The 24,774-nt window shown below is 37.0% G+C and overlaps 1 protein-coding gene across 7 annotated transcripts in view; it reads left to right on the top strand.

Moving 5' to 3' along the window:
* PCDH15 (protocadherin related 15) overlaps positions 1-24,774 on the top strand; it is a 1,707,782-nt gene that overhangs the window by 1,287,648 nt on the left and 395,360 nt on the right. For all 7 annotated transcript variants that reach the window (XM_078077809.1, XM_078077807.1, XM_078077810.1 and 4 more), the window contains one exon: positions 15,987-16,095. In XM_078077809.1, coding sequence (XP_077933935.1) covers positions 15,987-16,095 — 109 coding nt within the window. The remainder of the gene's footprint in view (positions 1-15,986; positions 16,096-24,774) is intronic.

The raw sequence follows: 24,774 nt of genomic DNA, 5'->3' as shown, positions 1-24,774 counted from the left end.
ATGTCTTCTTTGGAAAAATGTCTGTTCATGTCTTCTGCCCATTTCTTGATTGGTTATTTGTTCTTTTGGTGTTGAGTTTGATGAGTTCTTTATAGATTTTGGATACTAGCCCTTTATCTGATATGTCATTTGCAAATATCTTCTCCCATTCTGTCAGTTGTCTTTTGGTTTTGTTGACTGTTTCCTTTGCTTTGCAAAAGCTTTTTATCTTGATGAAGTACCAATAGTTCATTTTTGCCCTTGCTTCCCTTGCCTTTGGCGATGTTTCTAGGAAGAAGTTGCTGCGGCTGAGGTCGAAGAGGTTGCTGCCTGTGTTCTCCTTTAGGATTTTGATGGACTCCTGTGTCACATTGAGGTCTTTCAACCATTTGGAGTCTATTTTTGTGTGTGGTGTAAGGAAATGGTCCAGTTTCATTCTTCTGCATGTGGCTGTCCAATTTTCCCAACACCATTTGTTGAAGAGACTGTCTTTTTTCCATTGGACATTCTTTCCTGCTTTGTCAAAGATTAGTTGACCATAGAGTTGAGGGTCCATTTCTGGGCTCTCTATTCTGTTCCATTGATCTATGTGTCTGTTTTTGTGCCAGTACCATACTGTCTTGATGATGACAGCTTTGTAGTAGAGCTGGAAGTCTGGAATTGTGATGCCGCCAGCTTTGCTTTTCTTTTTCAACATTCCTCTGGCTATGCGGGGTCTTTTCTGGTTCCATACAAATTTTAGGATTATTTGTTCCATTTCTTTGAAGAAAGTGGATGGTATTTTGATGGGGATTGCATTGAATGTGTAGATTGCTCTAGGTAGGATTGACATCTTCACAATATTTGTTCTTCCAATCCATGAACATGGAACGTTTTTCCATTTCTTTGTGTCTTCCTCAATTTCTTTCATGAGTATTTTATAGTTTTCTGAGTACAGATCCTTTGCCTCTTTGGTTAGATTTATTCCTAGGTATCTTATGGTTTTGGGTGCAATTGTAAATGGGATTGACTCCTTAATTTCTCTTTCTTCTGACTTGTTGTTGGTGTATAGGAATGCCACTGACTTCTGTACATTGATTTTATATCCTGCCACTTTACTGAATTCCTGTATGAGTTCTAGCAGTTTTGGGGTGGAGTCTTTGGGATTTTCCACATAAAGTATCATATCATCTGCAAAGAGTGAGAGTTTGACTTCTTCTTTGCCAATTTGGATGCCTTTGATTTCTTTTTGTTGTCTGATTGCTGTGGCTAGGACTTCCAATACTATGTTGAATAGCAGTGGTGATAGTGGACATCCCTGCCGCGTTTCTGACCTTAGGGGGAAAGCTCTCAGTTTTTCCCCATTGAGAATGATATTCGCTGTAGGTTTTTCATAGATGGCTTTTATGATATTGAGGTATGTACCCTCTATGCCTATACTCTGAAGAGTTTTGATCAAGAAAGGATGCTGTACTCTGTCAAATGCTTTTTCTGCATCTATTGAGAGGATCATGTGATTCTTGTTCTTTCTTTTGTTAATGTATTGTATCACGTTGATTGATTTGCGGATGTTGAACCAACCTTGGAGCCCAGGGATAAATCCGACTTGGTCGTGGTGAATAATCCGTTTAATGTACTGTTGGATCCTATTGGCTAGTATTTTGGTGAGAATTTTTGCATCCATGTTCATCAGGGATATTGGTCTGTAATTCTCCTTTTTGATGGGGTCTTTGTCTGGTTTTGGGATCAAGGTAATGCTGGCCTCATAAAATGAGTTTGGAAGTTTTCCTTCCATTTCTATTTTTTGGAACAGTTTCAGAAGGATAGGTATTAATTTTTCTTGAAATGTTTGGTAGAATTCCCCTGGGAAGCCATCTGGCCCTGGGCTTTTGTGTTTTGGGAGATTTTTGATGACTGCTTCTATTTCCTTAGTGGTTATAGGTCTGTTCAGGTGTTCTATTTCTTCCTGGTTCAGTTTTGGTAGTTGATACATCTCTAGGAATGCATCCATTACTTCCAGGTTATCTAATTTGCTGGCATAGAGTTGCTCTTAATATGTTCTTATATTTGTTTGTATTTCTTTGGTGTTGGTTGTGATTTCTCCTCTTTCATTCATGATTTTGTTGATTTGGGTCATTTCTCTTTTCTTTTTGATAAGTCTGGCCAAGGGCTTATCAATCTTGTTAATTCTTTCAAAGAACCAGCTCCTAGTTTCGTTGATCTGTTCTACTGTTCTTTTGGTTTCTATTTCATTGATTTCTGCTCTGATCTTTATTATTTCTCTTCTCCTGCTGGGTTTAGGCTTTATTTGCTGTTCTTTCTCCAGCTCCTTTAGGTATAGGGTTAGGTTGTGTACTTGAGACCTTTCTTGTTTCTTGAGAAAGGCTTGTATTGCTATATACTTTCCTCTTAGGACTGCCTTTGCTGTATCCCAAAGATTTTGAATAGTTGTGTTTTCATTTTCATTGGTTTCCATGAATTTTTTTAATTCTTCTTTAATTTCCTGGTTGACCCATTCATTCTTCAGTAGGATGCTCTTTAGCCTCCATGTATTTGAGTTCTTTCTGACTTTCCTCTTGTGATTGAGTTCTAGTTTCAAAGCATTGTGGTCTGAAAATAGGCAGGGGATGATCCCAATCTTCTGGTACCGGTTGAGACCTGATTTATGACCTAGGATGTGATCTATTCTGGAGAATGTTCCATGGGCACTAGAGAAGAATGTGTATTCTGTTGCTTTGGGATGGAATGTTCTGAATATGTCTGTGAAGTCCATTTGGTCCAGTGTGTCATGTAAAGTCTTTATTTCCTTGTTGATCTTTTGCTTAGACGATCTGTCCATTTCAGTGAGGGGGGTGTTAAAGTCCCCCACTATTATTGTACTGTTGTCGATGTGTTTCTTTGCTTTTGTTATTAATTGCCTTATATAATTGGCTGCTCCCATGTTAGGGGCATAGATATTTACAATTGTTAGATCTTCTTGTTGGATAGACCCTTTAAGTAGGATATAGTGTCCTTCCTCATCTCTTATTACAGTCTTTGGTTTAAAATCTAATTTGTCTGATATAAGGATTGCCACCCCAGCTTTCTTTTGGTGTCCATTAGCATGGTAAATGGTTTTCCACCCCCTCACTTTCAATCTGGGGGTGTCTTTGGGTCTAAAATGAGTCTCTTGCAGACAGCATATCGATGGGTCTTGTTTTTTAATCCAATCTGATAGCCTGCGTCTTTTGATTGGGACATTTAGCCCATTTACATTCAGGGTAACTATTGAAAGATAGGAGTTCAGTGCCATTGTATTGCCTGTAAAGTGACTGTTACTGTATATTGTTTGTGTTCCTTTCTGGTCTATGTTGCTTTTAGGCTCTCTCTTTGCTTAGAGGACCCCTTTCAAGATTTCTTGTAGGGCTGGTTTCATGTTTGCAAATTCCTTTAGTTTTTGTTTGTCCTGGAAGCTTTTTATCTCTCCTTCAATTTTCAATGACAGCCTAGCTGGATATAGTATTCTTGGCTGCATATTTTTCTCATTTAGTGCTCTGAATATGTCCTGCCAGTCCTTTCTGGCCTGCCAGGTCTCTGTGGATAAGTCTGTTGCCAATCTAATGTTTCTACCATTGTAGGTTACATATCTCTTCTCCCGAGCTGCTTTCAGGATTTTCTCTTTGTCTCTGAGACTCATAAGTTTTACTATTAGATGTCGGGGTGTTGACCTATTTTTATTGATTTTGAGAGGGGTTCTCTGTGCTTCCTGGATTTTGATGCCTGTTTCCTTCCCCAAATTAGGGAAGTTCTCCGCTATAATTTGCTCCATTATACCTTCTGCACCTCTCTCTCTTTCTCCTTCTTCTGGGATCCCAATTATTCTAATGTTGTTTCGTCTTATGGTATCGTTTATCTCTCGAATTCTGCCCTTGTGATCCAGTAGTTGTTTATCTCTCTTTTTCTCAGCTTCTTTATTTTCCATCATTTGGTCTTCTATCTCACTGATTCTTTCTTCTGCCTCATTTATCCTAGCAGTTAGCGCCCCCATATTTGATTGCACCTCATTGATAGCCTTTTTGATTTCTACTTGGTTCGATTTTAGTTCTTTTACTTCTCCAGAAAGGGTTTCTCTAATAACTTCCATGTTTTTTTCAAGCCCAGCTAGTATCTTTAAAGTGATGATTCTGAACTCTAGATCTGACATTGTACTAATGTCCGTATTGAGTAGGTCCCTGGCAGTCGGTACTACCTCTTGTTCTTTTTGTTTAGGTGATTTTTTCCGTCTTGTCATTTTGTGCAGAGGAGAATAGATTAATGAGAGAACAAAATGCTAGCAGGGTAACAACGTCCCCAGAAAATATACTCTAAACAAATCAGAAAAGACCTGAAGCAGTGGGAAAAGAAAGGGAAAGAGAGAAAAAAGAAAAGGAAAGAAAAAAAGAAAAAAGAAAAAGATAAAGATAAAAACAAACAAAAGCAGAACAAAACAAAACAAAACAAAAACAGAATGTGATCAAATATGATCAGGCTGGATTATAGATCAGTGCCACACACTAGATTTTGGGTGTATTTTGGTCTGTTAAAAGAAAGTCCCTCCCAAAATTTTAAAGAAAGAAACACTTATATATGTACAAAAATAAGGGTTGATATGATGAAGGGATGGAATACGACTGTAAAGATGGAAATTATAAAAAAATTTATAAAAGGAATTGATAAGAAGTTGTTTGAAAAAAGAAAGAAGAGGATTTAAAAAAGAAAAAGAAAAAAAAAAGGGAGAGAATGTGATCAGGCAGGGGAGTAGAAAAAAACCATACACTAGAGATTTCGGGTATATTTTGATCTGTTAGAAGAAACTATCTCAAGATTTTAAGAGAGAACAACTTATATATATATGCCAAAAATACGGGTAACTACTATGAAGGGATAGAATATGACTTTAAAAATGAAAAATAAAAATGTTTTTTTTTAAAAAAGGGATTGATAAGATGTTGGTTGAAAAAGGGAAAAAGAAAAATTCAAAAAAAAAGAAAAAAGGAAAAAAAAAAAGACAGTTAAAAAAAATAATTAACTTTGAAAGACTAAAGAATCATGGTAAAAAAGCCATGAATTCTATGTGCAGTGTTCCCCTAGCGCTGGAGTTCTGCCGTTCTCATTGATCGGTAAACTTGGTCTTGGCTGGCTGTTCTTGCTGATCTTCTGGGGGAGGGGCCTGTTGCCGTGGTTCCCAAATGTCTTTGCCGGAGGCAAAATTGCCCCGCCCTTGCCGGTCCGGGCTAAGTAATCTGCTCGGGTTTGCTCTCCGGAGCTTTTGTTCCCTGCAAGCTTTCCTTACATCTTTGGAGGCGGAGAGTGAAAATGGTGGCCTCCCAGTCTCCGCCCCGGCGGAGCCGAGAACTCAGGGTCCCGCTCCTCAGCGAGCCCCCAGAGAAAAGCAGTCAGTCACTCCCGTCTCCCCGGTCTCTGGCCACACTCCGTGCTCACCCGGCCTGTGACCGCGCCTTTCTATCTGGCACCCGACCACGGGTGGAGTCTCCAAACCCAGCAGATCCCCGCGGTGCACTCCCTCACCTCTCCTCCCGGGGGAAGAAGGTGAGTCTCCCCGGATCTGCCGCTTGTTGGGTCCCTGCTGGAGGGGCAGTGGCCCAACTGTGCCGCGGATCACGGTTTATGGCAACCCCGAGCTGAGAGCCCGCGCCTGGGCTCCGTCTCTGCAGCCGGCTTCCCCGCTCCGATACCTGGGAGCTCTGCCGCACTCAGGCACCCCCGGTCTTTCTGTGACCCCGAGGGTCCTGACACCACACTGTCCCGCGAGGGTTCCACCCCCCACTTCGCCACCAGAGTGACGTCCCTCAGCGGAGCAGACTTCTGAAAGTTCTGACTTTGTGCTCCGTGGCTCTATCACTTGCCAGAAGCGGCCGTCGGAGGCCCCTCCCCCGCCGTCTATCCTCCCGAATATCGCCTCGGATTCACTTCTCCGCACGTCCTACCTTCCAGAAAGTGGTCGCTTTTCTGTTCAGAGAGTTGTTGCTCTTCTTTTCTTCGATCTCCTGTTGAGTTTGTAGGTGTTCAGAATGGGTTGATCCCTATCCAGCTGAATTCCTGAGAGGAGACGAAATCCAGGTCTCCTACTCCTCCGCCATCTTGCTCCGCCCCCTAAACTATACTGTTTTTTAAGGCACTTGAATGACTCTCCCCAAAATATTCCTGGATTATCTATCAATCTATCATCCATATATCTATCTACCTATCAATTGTGGGTTTGTTTTTTTTTTTTTTTTTTGATTCCCTTATCCAGCCTCCATCAGATGCATACATATCCTTTATCCCTACCAGTCTTACCTCTGAAACATGGATCAAAATGCGTTTTATTCAAGCTACACATACTTGAATTTCTCTGATTCTTGTTATCTTGAATATTTCACTCATGATACTTGAACATGTGAGTTTTCAGTCAGAGCTCTCTCTTAATATTTATCAATAGGCATCTTTATAAAAAAAATTCTAAATGAACTCGGGTACATATGCTTTGAGTTGCTGTGACTATGAGCCTCTCCATAGGAGTTTATTAATAAGTTAGGGAGTTATCACGAAATTTCTGTAATCAAAGGGTAGGAAATGCATTTATAAATTGGTTGTAAGACTAATGTGTCTGAGTGTATAGAAAAGAATTTCACTGAAGCTTCCATTTAATAAAGTGAAATGCTCATTTTAAGTGAATAATCAAACTCTCTGATACGCTATCTTAAAATTATGGTTAAGTATAATCATTAGATAATTTGCTTGGCCAATTTTGCATCTAAATCTTGGTTTAAGATCAAATAGTAATGATAGTCCCCCTTCATTCCCTCAAACATTTGATCAGTTATGCAATTTTAAATAAAACCTTCAAAATTCATGTCAGCGTCATGTTTTCAGAAAAATGTGCAAGATATGGTCAAATTAACTTCCAGCTTGACATGAAAAAATTTCCATCTCTCTCTGCTTATAACTTGGCATCAACTTTAATGCCAATTAAAATAATCAAGTAATTTTAGTAATACTAACTATAATAATTTCCATTACTAAGCATGGCACTTACTGTTTTATTTTTTTTAGTTACTGTCTTTCATGAATCTTCACACCAATTAATGGAATGTAGATATTGTTAACCTCACTGTGAAAATTATGATTCAAGATCTGAGGGATTAAATAACTTATTTAGCAAGTTGGGAATATCTTCCTGTCGGATGCAGGAGCTCACCACTCCATCTTTTGGAATGTTTATGAAACTGTTCATTTCACCAAAAGGCCATCTCCATGATGCACTTTGAACCCTCATCTGTGTGTTTTGAGCCATCCTGTAGTAACCCCATTTTTCCATTTAGTTGGGTGCAGTAACTTCGTGAGCACAAAAAAAGATCCTAGCGTAATAAAAAGATGCTCATAAAACATCAGCGTGTGTACAGGAACCCAGAGAGCGAGGCTAGGTCTGTGAGGCTTGAGAATCCTCTGAATACTATAAAACAGAGAAGTCCTTTATTTAACACTTCTTTTTTTTTTTAATATTTTATTTATATATTTGCCAGAGAGAGAGAAAGCGGCAGGCAGAGAGAGAAGCAGACTCCCCCCTGAGCAGGAGTCCGATGGAGGACTCAATCCCTGGGATTGTGACCCTGTGATCGTGACCTGAGCCAAAGGTAGACACACCCGACAGAACCACCAAGGCGCCCCCATTCAATACATCCTAAGTGCCCATGTGCCACAGATGTTTCTGGTGCTCTCCATACGGCCTCTCCCTGCACTCAGGAAAGTTACAGGCAAGGAAGCTCAGACATACAGTTAACATGACTGTTTGATAAATCTTTATAAGGAAGAGTGCGATATTCTCTGTATAGAAATACATAAGGGAAATTATCAACTATACGTCGGGGCAAAGTATGTGTAAAGGTAAAAGAAAGAGCCGAGTATAAATGAAAAGAGAAAGGGGTAAATGGGACTGTATTAAAATTAGGAACTTTTCTTCAACATGACAACCTTAATTGGGTCTAAATGTAAGTAATAGAGTGGAGTATAATGTTTACAAAACAGTAAACCAACAAGAGACTTAGACAGTAATAGATGAAGAGCTCTTAGGAACCGCTGAGAAAAAGATAGAAAAATGCACAAAAGACAGGAACCAACACCTCACAAATGCCCCACATCGTAAACGAGTTAAAATCCCTCGGCGATAACTGTACATACCTACCAGGATGGCTAAACCTTAAAAAAGCTGGAGTTAACAACAACTGTCGGCAAAGCTGGGGAGCACTCAGGCTAGACTGTGAGCCGATAGGATCAGCTTAGAAAACCGTGTGGCAGGGACCTAGCCCCTCAGAACATGTGTGTGTCCAGCCATTGGATTCTCATATTTAACCCAAATACATTCATGTGTAGGAAGACATGCAGAAGGTCACGGCGCTCTTTGTTACAGCATGCGCTGGAAACAACCCAAATGCCATCACCAGTGTGAGGAGGAAAGACCGTTTGGAGATGCCTGTCTCACGGAACACAGTACTTCCACTGAAATGAGTGTGTGGAGACTACACTGCGTGTTCCTAACTCTTGCATGCACGCACATCATGTAGGACCTAGTAATAAGCGAGAAAAGTCAGTAGTCACATCATATTGTTTAATTCTACTTGTAGAATTTAAAACAAGTAAAATTAATCTATGATATTAGAAGGCAGGCCATCTTTAGGATGGAAGGGGCAGTAGTGATTCATAGAAAATATAGAGAATATAGGGCTTCTGATATATGGACAATATTCTATTTCTTCATGTCAGTGGCATGTAGAATTAAATATAGCTGTGATAATTCATCAGGTTATGAAGTTATGATGTATAAAAGTCTATCATATATAGTATTTCTGTACAAAGTGTATTCTTAAAAGGCATGTTGTATGTTGTAACGAATAATCCTTGTAAACACATCTCTGAGCATGTATTTCATTATTTTTGTAAAATAAATAGCTCAAAATACATTTCTTAAGTCTAAGCAAAGGAATGATTTTAAAAGGCAAAGATTCAAAGAAATGTTTTGAAAACAAAGGGAGTACTAGTAAAAGAGTCAAATATTCGTAAAATATGCAATTGCAGTTATGTTCAAATGCGCATGTTCAGTACAGCACTCCATCATGGTATATTACGTAAAAATATGTCTCAAACAATTTTTCAGAGACATATCAGAATAAAAAGGAGCCTGACATTGAAGCAGGTATGGTTTGCTCATGAAAATGATACAACAGTATCTGTGTTAGCTCTGCGAGGTGGTTTTGCTTGTTTCCTTTAGTAAGTGACAAAGTTCCAGTGATCAGGAGAAACTGATGCTCTTTGTGGATCATGGCAATCGGAGTATTTCACGTATGCTCTCTGCTCTTCTGTTCTAGGGATGATTATTATCAAAACTGGAAGACTGAAAAGAATCAGATATCATAGATGTTGTAGTATATAAGCTTCAAAAGTGTATGTGAATGTTCTTCTGTTTCTTCTGCAACCCCATAGGCAGTCTAACGTACTCGCTTTGGCCCATGTCACCCACCTTAATATTGGGGTTTTTTTGAAATGTGCACAGAGAATAGAACATTTTAAAATATCTTACACTTTTTTCAAGCAATCTGGTATTTCTGCCACTTGAAGAAAGCAAAACTAATCAAAGAGAAAGCAGAAATGGTGGTTCGGCCCTTAAGGGAATGTGTTAAGTGTGTATGTGGTTATATGAGAGTATGTGTGAACATATTAATTCTTCCTTTCTGTGTCAGTTAATATATAGAAACAAACAACAATCTGGCTAAACATTTTCAAAAGCTTCCGGGAAAATAGCACGTTTGCAGTATAATATGAGATAAGAGTAGCAAAGTCTACCAAATTTTCTTTCATATAATCTAAACCTCATTCTTTCATTAAAGGAAGTGTATAATAGATTTAAAATACAAATTCAGTATTAAGCATTTTTTGAGGATATGGAAAAAGGGAAGTATTTAAGTGTAAGGACCACATAAAATTCATGAAAGTAATTTAATAAATAAATTCAATAATTTAGGTATTATATAGATTACTAACATTTTAAATCACTTAATTATCAGTGCTTGAATATATTTACAGTTGATGGTGAAGTTTTTACTATTTTAACATAATAATCTGCTTCCTTAATACTGTAAGATTATTATTTGATTAAAATATAGACCATACAACTAAACAATGATGAGTCTAGGATTCTATAAATAGAAGGCTGAACATTTGAAAGTCCGAATTAAGAATTATAATAAAGATAATATGCAAGTTTGGCTCTTATGCTAGAGAAACATGTGGTACTTTAAGCTCAGTTTACCTTTTGAAGATTGTTTCTTACTGTGTCCACTCTAGGGTTTTCCAGTATAACAGGGCAAGTCTTTCCACAGATTTGTATCTGCTCTTGGATACTGTTATAATGTCTTCATTTAATTTAAAATACTTTCATGGGTTCAGTGTAATATTATGTGTCTGTTACTCATATGAAGCTATCACTCAAATGCTGAGTTGAAGAATATTTAGAATTTTGAAAAGAATATTTAGAATTTAAAGAGTGCTTTTGTTACCTATATCTTCAGTGAGCCTGGAAGCCTTACTGATCAAGCTACTAAATGTCAAATGTAGGCTTTTATTTTCAAAACTCACTAACCAGTTGACTTGTATGATAAATGATACTGATTAGTTTCCATCGGTGAAATGAAAACTGTTTAAGATGTAAGGATTGGCTAAAATTATTTAAAGGCAGTCTACCTGTGCAGGAAACAGATTTAGGAACCAAATGAATTAGGTGCGCTTTTAACTTTCGGGGTGGTATAGTCTGAATCTTACAGTCCTGCAGACTATGAATCTTCTTTGTCTGACGCTGGTTAAAATAGCAAAAGTATCCTACCTCCGAAATCTAGGCATTTCCCTTGAATGTATTTTTTATGCAAGGTAGTAGTTTGAACACCTAAAAGAACAAAGAGCTGGGGCTTCCTTAAATCTACAGAACAGGTCCCTTAATCTTCTTTTGTGATTTCTTGCGAATACATTTTTACTTATTATCTTTATAAATAGATACAGGTATATCTACACATAAACATACAATAGCAGAATTGGGACTGAAACTCATGGAAGGAATAACTAACCCTCAGAAACCCAACCCTCTAATTGCCTCCTATTATTTTCTCAAAAGAATTCAACAGTTGAACGTGAAAACATGGTCTTAGATCTATTGAAAAGACAAGGCACCTCTCCAGACCACCTAATCAACATGAAGCATGGGTCCCTAGCAGAATAATCTTGGGTCTTATAATCATAGAATCATAGAGAATTTTGACTGTAGACAATCTTTTTGTTACTCTTTAATGGATTCTATGATTATCCTCACAACATGAATCTCGTTACATGGACTTAATTCATTTTAGAGGTGAATTGCCATTACTAAATATGTCAGAAATTTAACTCTGCTGATTCAAGCAGCAGTGAAATGAGAGCCTACTATTCTGTGTACATGTATTAGTGTGAACAGAATTTAGGAGACATGACTTTTCAAAGACAAATAAGACTGAGAGAAGGCAGATTTGCTTTAGGGGCAAAGTGTTTGGATGCCTTTTTAATGTAACTCCTAGAATTCAACTTGATGAATCAAATATGTTGCAAACTGTTTGCACTAGGCTGTGGGTTATATTTGTGCGCACCAGCCAACAGAGTTTTCAGTGAAGAGTGATTCCAATAATTATACCATCATAGAGGAACCTCTTAATCCTTTCCTTAAGGACACCCAAGCATATTTAAGCCATGGGTGAATTTCTAATTTCTTTAGCATAATTCTTTTGAAATCCAACAGTAAAAGTAGAAGCTAAGAGAAATAAGAGGACAGGAGAAATAAGGAGCTGTAGTTACTGTCTACTTGACGAGAATGTTTCTTCAAAGGAAATGTAACTCATAGGTGTTCGCCTTTTCATAAGACCTGTGAAGGTTGTTCTCGCAGTAGCTACCACTGGACTGTTTCCTTAGAGCCCTCTTTTTTTTTTTTTTTTTTTTTAAGATTTTCTTTATTTATTTGACAAGAGGGAGAGAGGGAGAGCACAAGTAGGCAGAGAGGCAAACAGAGGGTGAGGGAGAAGCAGGCTCCCTGCAGAGCAGGGAGCCCGATGCGGGGCTCGATTCCAGAACCCTGGGATCATGACCTGAGCTGAAGGCAGACGCTTAAGGACTGAGCCATCCAGGCGCCCCACCTTAGAGCCCTCTTGAGAGTAGTGATCTCTTACCAGGCTGTGTAATTCAGTAGAATACAAATTGACAAAAAATGTATTAAATGAACATATATTGTTTGCCAACTCTGTAAATGATTACATGTTTGTTTGTTTTTTTCTTTTTTTTTAAGGTTTTATTTATTAGAGAGAGAGAGAGAGAGAGGAGGCGGGGGAGGGAAGAGGCAGAGGGAGAAGCAGACTCCCTGCTGAGCAAGGAGCCCAATGAGGGACTCGATCCCAGGATCCTGAGATCATGACCTGAGCTGAAGCCAGATGCTTAACCGACTGAGCCCCCCAGGTGTCCCTACATGTTTTTTTTCCATAAAATTCTTGCTTATTGTAAGGAATTGTATCCCTCTGGGATTTTCTTGCTTATTTGTATGCCCTTCCAGTGCCTGGCTGCATCTAATATAGAGGTTTTTTGGTGAGAGAAAAGTTCAAAAAATGGTGCATGTTACTATGTTGTTTCTTCTAATGAATGAATGTATAATTTCCGTACTCTGGTTTAAATGTTACTTATCTTTATGAAAAATTATATTAAATATTTGAACAGTATCATTCTAAACAAAACACAGCATCCTTTCATGTTATGTGTTGCTACTGTTAAAAATTCTCAAGATTCAAAGATCCCCATCTACTTGGGAGATAATCTTAGAAATTATATCTGAGAACTCATTCTTTTCACCTTTAAACCTAGATTTTCTGAAAAACTCATTAATGGTAGCATAAGAAAAATAATTTTTCTGGGGCACCTGGGTGGCTCATTTGGTTGAGCATTGGACTCTTGATTTCAGCTCAGGTCATGACCTTAGGATCGTGAGATCGAGTCCTGCATGGGGCTCCTCTATCAGCGGGGAATCTGCTGGAGATTGTCTCTTTCCCTTTCCCCTTGCCCCTTCCCTTGCTCATGCTTTTTCTTGTTCTCTCACTCTAAAATGAATAAATAAATCTTTAAAGAAAAGGAAAAATAGTTTTTCTTAAGATAGCACAAGACAAAAGTCAGTCCTAACAAGTTATTTAAGATAGCTATGCTTCTCCCAAATTTCCAGAAACTTATTGAAGCCTTCACCCAGAGGGTTAATTTTATTCTCACTAGTACAATTTTTGTATTTGTAATATTAAAAGTAGTTCAGAGTATGGTAACTACATAGTAACACGGGACCGAATGACTTTAAATAAATACCTTTCATCCCACCTACCTTCACTGCTGGACCCACTCTCCTGAGTCATCAACATTTTGCTATTTCCATTTTTAATTCTTCTGATTCTAAATAGCACACTGGCTTCTGTCTATTTCTTCAGTTCTCACCATATGTTTATTAATAACCGACTATGAAAGTTGAGCAATCTTATTAGCACCTCTCCCTCACTCTTGGTTTTGTTTACCATGTTATGTTTAGTTTTTTCTATTGTTCGTATAATTTTAAATAATATGACTAAAACTCCATTGCTCATCCCAACAACTTTAGATTTTACAGGAAGAGGATTTTAAACTATGTGACTCATTACCAAAACTAAAACCACATATGTGTTGGTCACTTAGCAGCTCCACAGAAATATTGGAGTGAAGGTGTTCAGCAGAGAGACTCTCAAGTTATCTGTGCACAGATTCAATTTTTGTTAATTCTGGGTAAGTTATTTCCAACAGCAGGAACCTAGGATCCCTTAGTATATTTCTCTGAGCATGGGAAGGAGAATGGGGTTGTGAAAAAATCCAGAGATTTGAAATGCCTTCGCAAGGTCTGAATAGAACTGTACTTTGGGAAAAGCTACCATAGATTTACTAGTTGAAGCAGACTGAAGTAGCTTAGCTGTATGGTGACTTTAGCTGTCAGATTCCTTTGAAAAATGTCTAGGATGAGCTATCAGCCCTTAACTCCTGCATTCAAACATACATACTTTGAAGAGCTTTGGACTTTTTTCAGTTCCAGGAGAAATCCCGGATTACAGAGGAAGTAAAATGGAAATTGGGAAGCTGTGTGTGTGTCTGTGTGAGTGACAGAAAGTTGGGGGTGGGGGAGAGGAGAGAGAGAGCAAAACAGAGAAAGAGGGACAGAAACAGGGAGCAAAGGAAGTGTTATGTTGTAATGTATTCTATTGTGTGAAAACAACAACAAAAACAAAACAGTAGTCATCAGGATTTAATGGAGTGATTTTGATATTGATTTGACGTTTTCATGGTTCTGAATCCACATTTCAACAAGTGAATAAAATATTAGAAAGTTATCCCTACCAGGAGCTCTTTGTTTTTAGGAAGATATTAATAACTTTTAGACTACTGAGAGCCCATTAAAGATTATGAACTGGGCAGAGCCCCTCAGATGATTGTGAGCCCCACATTATTGGTCAATGATTATCTTTAATTATTGCAACTTCAATAACTTAGTATATTTTAATACTATAGCTATGCTTAATATCACTTAACATAACTTAATCAAAATTAAGTATCATACATTACAGTTTAATATCATTGCCTTTTTTTAGCATGGCACCACTATACGTTTCTGCTGAGATTAGACATTACTGATTTTATTTAAAAGTACATGATATGTTTCAAGTTTCTATCATTTGAGAAGAAATAACATAAAGTAACATTACAGTGATTCTTTAGAATGTGAAGTCAGATATTGAAATAGACATTATTTCCCATTAAAATTACTAATATATTTGGACTGAGTGTTGTAGAGTCTTAAAGCAGTATTTCAAACTGTGTTCTAAGAGAGTGTAAGAGTTCAAGATGTAAATGGATGATTCTAGAAAATGTGCAAATATACCCCCTTCTTGGACAGTCATTATGCCAATTAGCACAATAAGCCTCTGAAAAGACCTGCAGTAGAGTAGATTGAAAATTTATTTAATACCCTGTATCTCAAACTTATCTGTGCAGAGTGCACATTTGTTTTTTCAGCAAAGCTGTTACAAATTATAATTTATAATTTAGTACAGGGGTTAACAAATCACATCCTACTCACCATTTGTTTTTGTAAATAAAGTTTTATTGCAACATAGTCATGCCCACTTGTTGCTTTTGAGTTACAGTGGCAGAGTTGAAAAGCTGAATCAGATACTTTATGTCCAGCACGGCATAAACATATTATCTGGTTCTTAACAGAAAAATGTTTGCCAATCCTGATAGCAGAACAGTATACCACTGGACATCATATTGGGAAACACTGACTTAGACAAATATATTACTATTTTAAACAACATCTTCTTATGGATAATTATAAGTTAAATGTACATACATGCATGATATAGAATTAATTTTAACTATATGAAATTTGCAGTGATGGGGCTTTGATTACTATTCAATTAAAGCATCAATTTTTAAAGATTTTATTTTAATATAATTAATTTATGTGGAACTTCAAAACATGATGTAGGAAGAAAAAGAATGTAAATATTCTTACAAATCTTGTCTAAAGACAAAGATAAAAAATGATATTTGATAGCCTCACATTTCTTTTGATTTAATTATCTAGGGAAGATTCAAACTTTATTGATATCTTTCTTCCTTGCTTTCTTATTAGGAGAAATTCCTGATAGAAAGTTCTAAGTATGTAATTAACTATGTCTTTTCATTTTGACCTTGAGGACACATTGTTCCCTCTTCAGATTCAAAATTAATTAGTCTAATATGTTAAGTTACAGATCTTGAAACCTGAGTTTAAGTACTGGCTCAGATATTATCTAGATGTCCAAACTATAATAGCCAATATCCGAGTGTCGATTCTTCATGAGGCATTAATAATAAAGCTAAACTAAACTCTCTGAATTTTTTTCCAGGAAGAACTGAACCCCATCATCGTTACCCCGCCCATCCAAGCTGTTGACCAGGACCAGAATATTCAGCCGCCATCAGATAGGCCAGGCATCCTCTACTCCATCCTTGTTGGTTTGTATCTACTAATGTTTTACACTCTCAGTTATCACTCTAGATCCATGTAGAAAAAGTTGTCTCAAATCAAAGGAAATACCTTTAATAGCAAAGTTGGTCTCCTTGGAAATTATTATTTTTACATAAAAATAAATTCAAAAATAACAATTTTCCCTTAGAGTTAGTTTTAGTGAAATGTGTAGAAGAAAACATGGAATTTTTTTTTTTTATTGAAGAAGTGAAACAACTTTAAAAAATGAGTATTTATATATATATTGGTAGCTTTCTCTGTGTTACCTCATAAAGAATTCTCTAAGAAAAATTTGAAAAAAAAAATCAATAGAAAATGTACACTGTTTGCTCTACTGGTATTTTACCATTGGTTGAATACAATTATGTAATTCTGAAAATATATGACTGACTTAAATAAGGGTTTTTGGAACATGAGAGAAGGATCATGATTACCCAAGGACACACGATACATTACACCCTTGGCTAATTTTTCCTTGAAAAATTTCCACAGCAGCTATTCTAGTTCATCCTTGTGCATATACTGGTAATTGTACTAAAACAAAAATGATGAGAATTTGATTATGCTACTCTTCTCATTGCTTTTGCTAAAATATGGATGTTGCTGCTTTGCATGGTTTATAGTCTCTAGAGAGACAGATGCATATGAGACAGATCATACATCTCTTAATGAAGAAGGGGTTTTTTTTTTTTTTTTTTTTTTTTTTTTTAAAGATTTATTTATTTATTTATTTGAGAGAGAATGAGAGACAGAGAAGGGTCAGAGGGAGAAGCAGACTCCCCGCTGAGCAGGGAGCCCGATGCGGGACTCGATCCCGGGACTCCAGGATCATGACCTGAGCCGAAGGCAGTCGCTTAACCAACTGAGCCACCCAGGCGCCCCGAAGGGGTTGTTTTTGAAGTGTGTTTCAGAATGACTATTCAGTGGAATTAAGCATTACCCTCAACCCCTTTCTATCCCTGAGCCTTCAGCCTGTGTGTATGCGCACATATATAATAATACAGTAGCCTACAGACATTAGACAGATTTCCAAATATGACGCTATATCCTACTTAGAAATGTTGTCTGTAAAGAAAGTTTAAGCAATTCTGTTTCAAGCCTTTGGTCTGGAACTACACACAGGTCATATGCCAGTTGCAGAGATTAGACAATTATATATTTTTTAAAAAAGACCTTATGAGCATAAGCATCAGTCTTTTAAGTCTGTAAGGGCGTTGGCATATATAAAAAGAAATAGCCATTGTTCCTTTCATTAACTGAAGGGTTGACAGCGTATCAGACTATGTGCTAGGTACTATAGATGCAAAGGAGAGAGATAAATATTCTAGGTTAGGGAGGGGTTGAGTCTATGGCTAGGAACATGTCAAAAGATAAATTAAAACACCTAGTTTTAAGCACTAGAAATAAGCTATGAACCACACATTACATGGGATCATGGAAAGAAAGTGCTAAGTATTTCTGAGAAAATTGCTTAGAAAGAGTTCTATCAGCAGAAAGATCAGTGTTTCCAAGTAGAAAACTGGAGGGAAAATACCTAGAAGGGTGATATAGCATGTACAAAGTCCAAAGGATGAAACTTAAAGACAGTTTTAGAGAATCATGCTACCCAGAGTGGGCTAAAATCCACCGGTATTCATGAGTTTCTTTCACTTTCAGAAATTGCATTTATTCTTTCTTTCAATAAATAAGCACCTACTCTGTGGAGGAAGACAGATTCCTCACTTCGTGGAACTGGTGTTCTGGCAGCAGAAACAGGCAACAAACAATAAATATGATAAATACATTTATGTATTTATTATACAAGATAGAGAGTGGCCAATGTTGTGGGAAAAATAGAGCTGGATAAGTGGGAATAGAAGTACAGAAGGGGTGTTGGGGCGCCTGGCTGGCTCAGTCGGTTGGGCGTCTGCCTTTGGCTCAGGTCATGATCCCAGGGTCCTGGGACTGAGTCCTGCATTGGGCTCCCTGCTCAGCGGGGAGTCTGCTTCTCCCTCTCCCTCTCCTGTTTCCCCTGCTTGTGCTCTCTCTCTCTCTGTGTCTCTGCCTCTGTCTCTGTCAAATAAATAAATGGAATCTTTAAAAAAAAAGTGAGGTTTGAGTAAAATCTCATGGACATTGAAGGAGTTAACCATGTTGATATCTGGGGGAATAGTTTCTAGGCAGGGATAAAAGCTGGAGCTTGCCTGGTGGTTTTCAGAAGCATCAAAGTGATGAGTAGCATTGGAGAGGGAAGTAGAAAGAGGATGTGAGGGTGACTGGGTGGCACAGTTAGTTAAGCATCCGACTCTTGGTTTCAGCTCAGGTCATGGCCTCAGGTCCTGAGATTGAGTCCCAAGTCGGGCTCCAAGCTCAGCACAGAGTGCTTAAGATTCTCTCTTTCCCTCTCCCTCTCCCTCTGCCCCTCCCCTACATGCTCTCTTTCTCTTTCTCTCTCTCTCACAAAGAATAAATAAATGTTTTTTAAGAAAGAAAGAGGATGTGAAAAATAAGAGGGGCCCAGAAAATATAGAATCTTGTATACTATCAATCTACTTTGTCATTTACTCTAAGTGAAATGAGAAGCCAACATAGTAATGAGAGCAGAATAATGAATTGCTGTTCTGTACCATCAGCCACCAACTGATGGTACAACTATGATGGATAGTCCTAAATAATGGACATAACCATTAGCACTAACTCTGCTTTCACAGCTAAGTTAAATAAAATTATATAATTTCATAGTATTTGCATTTCTAGAAGGCAGGGTGTTGTATGGGTAGTTTCAACTATGTTTAAATCCTGACTTTAAAACTTACTAATCATAATTATACAATTATGCTGGGTGAGTTGCTAATCTCTTTGCCTCAGATTGCTCCTCCTTAAAAATTGAGTTGATAAGAACAGACCTTCTATAAAAGGGTTTTGAGATTTGATTTAATACAGGTAAGTGTGTAATAGCACCTGGAAAAAAGTTAGTGCTCAATAAATGTTAGTTGATGTTGTCATTACTGTTAGGAAGAAAAATCTTGTTTCCTAAGTTAAATAAGACTGGTAAGAATAGAAGCATGCACACAAAAACCAAACATACAAAACAGGATTTTCATGGCTCTGATTTTACTTACTTTCCAGAACTCTTAATTTTCCTTAAGCCCACCCAAATAATTCTGAATGCATGTGTTCCTCAGAGCTGGTTTTCTCAGTTATCATGTGGAGATTTCTCCTCCTGCTCTCACACATTCTTGGTAGTCTGCTTACTGAATGTGAGGATATGGATCCTGATGTGTGTAAAAAGGTCATCTGAGGATTGTTGCCAACCCCTTCACTGGTCCCACTGTAACTATCATCAATGCTGGAATTATTGCTTCTACTATTGATTACCCCCAGCAACCTGACCTTATATCAACTCAATCCATTATTTCTTATGATGTGTCCACTGGCTTTCTTCAAGAAAAATGATACCATTATATCTGTGGAAGGTGGGATTAGCAGGGATAATCTGAGTGAAAGATATTCCAACTATAAGCAAAGTCAAAGATTCATAATTCAAAAAAAGCCTCAAAATTGACTACTGCCTTAAAATGGAAATTGTCTTATCCCAAAATGGAGAGGAGGGTTGGGGGGGGGTGGAATTAGTAAAACTCTGATAGTCAGTCCAACCAATTCCCCTTTCATGTTTTCAATTAAGAAGATGAGGGGTGCCTGGGTGGCTCAGTAGGTTAAGTGTCTGCCTTCAGCTCAGGTCGTGATCCCAGAGTCCTGGGATCAAGCCCTGCATCAGGCTCCATGCTCAGCAGGAGCCTGCTTCTCCCTCTCCTGCTCGCCCTGCTTGTGGACTCTCTCTCTGTCAAATAAATAAAATCTTAAAAAAAAAAAAAGTAAGGTGAAATTTAGGTTTAAATTGGAGCATGTACTAAAGGGCAAAAAAAGTGACCATAACATCTCAACTGATAAGTACAAAATAGAATTTTCTGGTAAACTAAAATTTTTAATAAAACCAACATAAATTTAGATGAACTGAATTATTTTTGTTTGGGTACTTATGATTTCACAAACATTGAGTGGTATATTTAATGAAGCCCTTTAAGTTTGTTATATTCAGTATAATAAAATCATAGTACACGTGAGATTAGAGTAAAGTTTTAATAATTTAAGGACATATCCCAGGTGATGTCATTGAAAATAGTCAAGTAAAGGCCTTCTGAAAATTCATCCTTCCATTAAAGCAATGAAAAACTGGTTTAAAAAAAAGTGAAAATCATGATTTTGGATCATTAATTCCTGAATTAACCAAGGCTTAAAGCAACTCAGGGAACATTCATTCAGGAAAAACAGCTGACTATTTGTAATAACTTTTTTTTTTTAACTTAGTGGAATTTTTCACTTGCCTGAGTCCCATTGCCTGCTCTGTAGTTCAGCAGTAGCACTAAAAAATAGCAACCTGCATTCCCAAAGCAGCTTGTCAGTCATTGGAAGAAGCAGAACAAAACTGGAGGTCTTTGAAAGCCTCATTTCCAAGAATTGTCATGTGACCTGGCTGGTGGTTCTCTGGAAGAGCCCACATAAAACGCTGACTCAGATTTCACCCAGCACAAAAAAAAAAAAAAAAAAAAAAAAAAAAAAGCCTTATTTAGGGGCTGGAGGGGGAAGAGGAGGGAGAAGTTTGTCAAAAACAATTACAGGCAAGTGTTTTTACTTTGTTGCTGCCTGAAGTGATAGATAACAATTGGGACAAGCAATAGGCTAAACAGTAAACTTAAAAAAGAAAGCTAGGAATGATATCCATAGGGTCTGTATAAAGCGTTGACATATTTCTAGGAATCATAGGACAACAATAAGAATAGTGCTGTGTGTATTTTCAGAAAACATCTGAGAATGCCTTGGGTTTTCATCTCTGGCTTACCTTGGGTTTCCGGAAAAGCAGAAAGCAAAGGCTAAGGTGGAGTTCTAAACAGCAGGACTAAGGACTAAAGATGTGATCCAAAATGCACAAAGTGCTCCTCAACAAAGACTAGGAGATTTATTGCTTCCAAATATGTAAAAAGATCTTTGTCCAATCATTAACCACTAAACTAAGTACGGATTTCAGTGACCCCACATGACAAAAAAATACAGATTTTAGAGTATTAGTTCAGAAATCATTAGTTGAGAAAACAAATGAGCACAAGTAAAACAAGCAATATCTTCAATAGACTCTGGGAAAGGAAGAAATCTGATTTTCAGTGTTGCCACATAATACTGTTGGAAATGACCAGTTTTTAATAAAAATTATGAGACTGGAAAGAAACAGGGAAGAATGGTTGATACACAGGGCAAATAAATCAACAAAAGAGTTTCTGAGGAAGCCCAGATGTTGGACTTACAAAGACTTTCAACTGAAGAAAAACAAACAAAGACTTTCAACTGGGTATTTAATATATATTCATAGAACTAAAGGAAATCATGTGCAAAGAATTAAAACATGGGAATGATATTTTATCAAATAGAGAATATTAACAAAGAGACAGAAATTATATATAAAAAAAATAACCAAATAGAAATTTTGGAATTGAGGGCGCCTGGGTGGCTCAGTTGGTTAAGCGACTGCCTTCGGCTCAGGTCATGATCCTGGAGTCCCTGGATCGAGTCCCGCATCGGGCTCCCTGCTCGGCGGGGAGTCTGCTTCTCCCTCTGACCCTCCCCCCTCTCATGTGCTTGCTCTCTCTCATTCTCTCTCTCAAATAAATAAATAAAAAATCTTTAAAAAAAAAAAGAAATTTTGGAATTGAAAAATATAACAACTGAAATTAAAATTTTACTAGCGGGACTTAATAGAAGATTCAAGCAGGAAGAAGAAAAAATCAGCAAATTTGAAGAGAGATCAATTGAGATGATCAAATCGGAGAACAGAAAGAAAAAAAGAGTGGAGAAAGTGAAGAAGAGAGCCTCAGACACTTGTAGGATACCATTCTGTATACCAACATATGCATAACAGGAGTCCCAGGAGAGAAGAGAAAGGGGCTGAAAGAATATATCAATAAATAATGGTTAAAAACATCTTAAATTTAAAAAAATCTACACATCCAAGAAGCTCAGTGAGTTTTCAAAAAGTATAGACTCAAAGAAATCCAGACACATCTCAATCAAATTATCAAATGACACAGACAAATAAAGAATTTGAAAGTAACAAAATGGAGACTTTTCATGGATATTAAGTCTCAATAAAATTATAACATGATTTATCATCTGAAACCATGGATACTAGAAAACAGTGGGATGACATGTTCAAAGTACTGAAAGAAAAAATTGCCCATCAATAATTCTAAATATGGCAAATATTTCCTTCAAAAAATGAATAAGAAATTAAGACATTCCCAGAAAAAGAAAATGAGAGAGTTTGTCAGCAGCAGACTTCCTCTATAAGAACTGTCGAAGAGAAATCTAAGGCTGAAATTAAAGCACAATAGAGAGTAACTCAATTCTACATGAAGAAATACAGAATAGGGATGCCTGGGTGGCTCAGTCAGTTAAGCATCTGCCTTCAGCTCAGGTCATGATCCCAGAGTCCTGGGATCGAGTCCCACATCGGGCTCCTTGCTCAGCAGGGAGTCTGCTTCTTCCTCTGCCGGCTCTCGTGACGCCACCTCTGCTTGTGCGCTCTCTCTCTCTCTCTCACAAATAAATAAATAAAATCTTAAAAAAAAAGAAATACAGAATAGTGGTAAAAACAACTACATAGGTAAGTATAAAAGATAGCATAGGTGTAGTTTTTTCTAGTAAATCTTCTTTTTTTATCTGATATAAAGAAAACACTATAAAGCAATAATTGTATATCAACACTGATGGACAGGAAATGTATAAACATGTATTTGCAATAATAACTAGAAAAGGGAAGCAAGTTTAAAGATTTAAATTACTTAACCAATTTAAAGATTTATATGAAAAGACACAACAAGGGGATTTAAACAGTACATGTGAAAGATACCCATTTAACACAAAAGAAGTCAGTAATAGAGTAATAGAGGAACAGAAAAGTTAGGAAATACAGAAGACAAATAGCAAAATGACAAACTCAAATCCTACCTTTTTAGTAATCATAATCAATGTAAGTGAATCAAATGTTCCAATAAAAGGCAGAGATTAGCAGAATACATAAAAAAGAAAGGAAAACATGATCTAACTATACAGTCTACAGAGACACACTTTAGGTACAGAGACATAGATCATTGGAGTGTAAAAGGATGTGAAAAGACAGTCCACACAAATGGTAAATAAAAGTGAGCTGAGGTAATACTACTTATGTTAGACTAAAATAGGTTAAACAATAATATTTTTTGAGACAAAGATGGACATCTTATAACAATAACAGAGTCAATCCATTAAGAAGGTATAATAGTTATAAACATATATGCACCTAACAATAGAGCCCAAAAGTACATGAAGCAAAAACTGATAAACCTGAAGGGGGAAATAGATCATTCAGGCATGATAGTTGGAGATTCTGATACCCTACTGTCAGTAATGGATTAAACAGTTAGATAGAGGGGAGCAAGGACAGAATTGAACAGCACTGCAAGCCAACTAGACCCTACAGATATTCATACAATGCTCAAACCCAAAACAACAGAATACACCTTCTTCTCAAAGGCACATGGAATATTCTTCAATATAGACCACATGTTAGGCCACAAAAACAGGTGTCATTAAATTGAAAATGATCGAAATTATACAAACTATATTCTTTGACCACAATGGAATTAAATCAATAATCACTAACAAAGAAAATTTGGAAACTCACATGCATATGGAAATTAAAACACACTCCTGAATAGCCAATGGTTCAAAGGAAAAACCCCAAAGAGAGTTCAAAAACTACTTTGAGATAAGTAAGAATGAAAACATGTCCCACCAAAATTTATGGGATGAAGATCAAGACATACTCAGAGGGAGATTTATAGTTGAACATGCCAACATTAAGAGAGAAGAAAAATCTAATCAACATTGTAATCCTTCACACCAACTGGAAAAGGATGAGTAAACTAAAACAGAGAAAACTAAAACAGAAAAAGCATTCAATAAGTGTATAGTGATTAAGTGACTAAGAGGATTAATATAGGAAAAAAAAGAAAAGAGAAATACACATTCTTTTCAAATAAAGACTAGAGTGGAAATTAATATCAATGAAACTAAAAATTCATTCTTTGAAAAGAACAACAAAACTAATAAAGCTCTAGCTATGTTGATCAAGAATATAAAAGAGAAGAAGCAATTTACTCACTCTAGAATGAAATAAAGGACCTTGTTGCTGACCTTTTAGACATGAAAATATAAGGGCATATTACATACAATCATGCACAAATTAGAAAACTACAAAGGTCAAATTGCTAGAAAGACATAAGCTATTGAAACAGACTCAAGAAGACAGAAAATTCTGAGCAAACTTATGACCTGTAAGGACATTGATATATTCATCAAAAAACTTCTCAAAGGAAAACCCAAGACCAGAAGTCTTGACCAGTGAATTCCACCAAACTTAAAAAAAAAAAGATGTAACACCTATCCTTCTGAAACTCTTCCAAAAAATAAAAGAGCAGGATATACTACCTAACTCATTCTGGGAGGCTAGAATCACCGTGATACCAAAACTAGCCAAAGACATCACAAGAATGGAAAGTTATACAACAATATCCCTTAGGAATATAGATGTAGAT

This window comes from Halichoerus grypus, chromosome 7 (assembly GCF_964656455.1).
Source record: "Halichoerus grypus chromosome 7, mHalGry1.hap1.1, whole genome shotgun sequence".
In the NCBI taxonomy this organism is placed as follows: domain Eukaryota; kingdom Metazoa; phylum Chordata; class Mammalia; order Carnivora; family Phocidae; genus Halichoerus; species Halichoerus grypus.
This window is presented reverse-complemented; position numbering and strand designations above follow the sequence as displayed.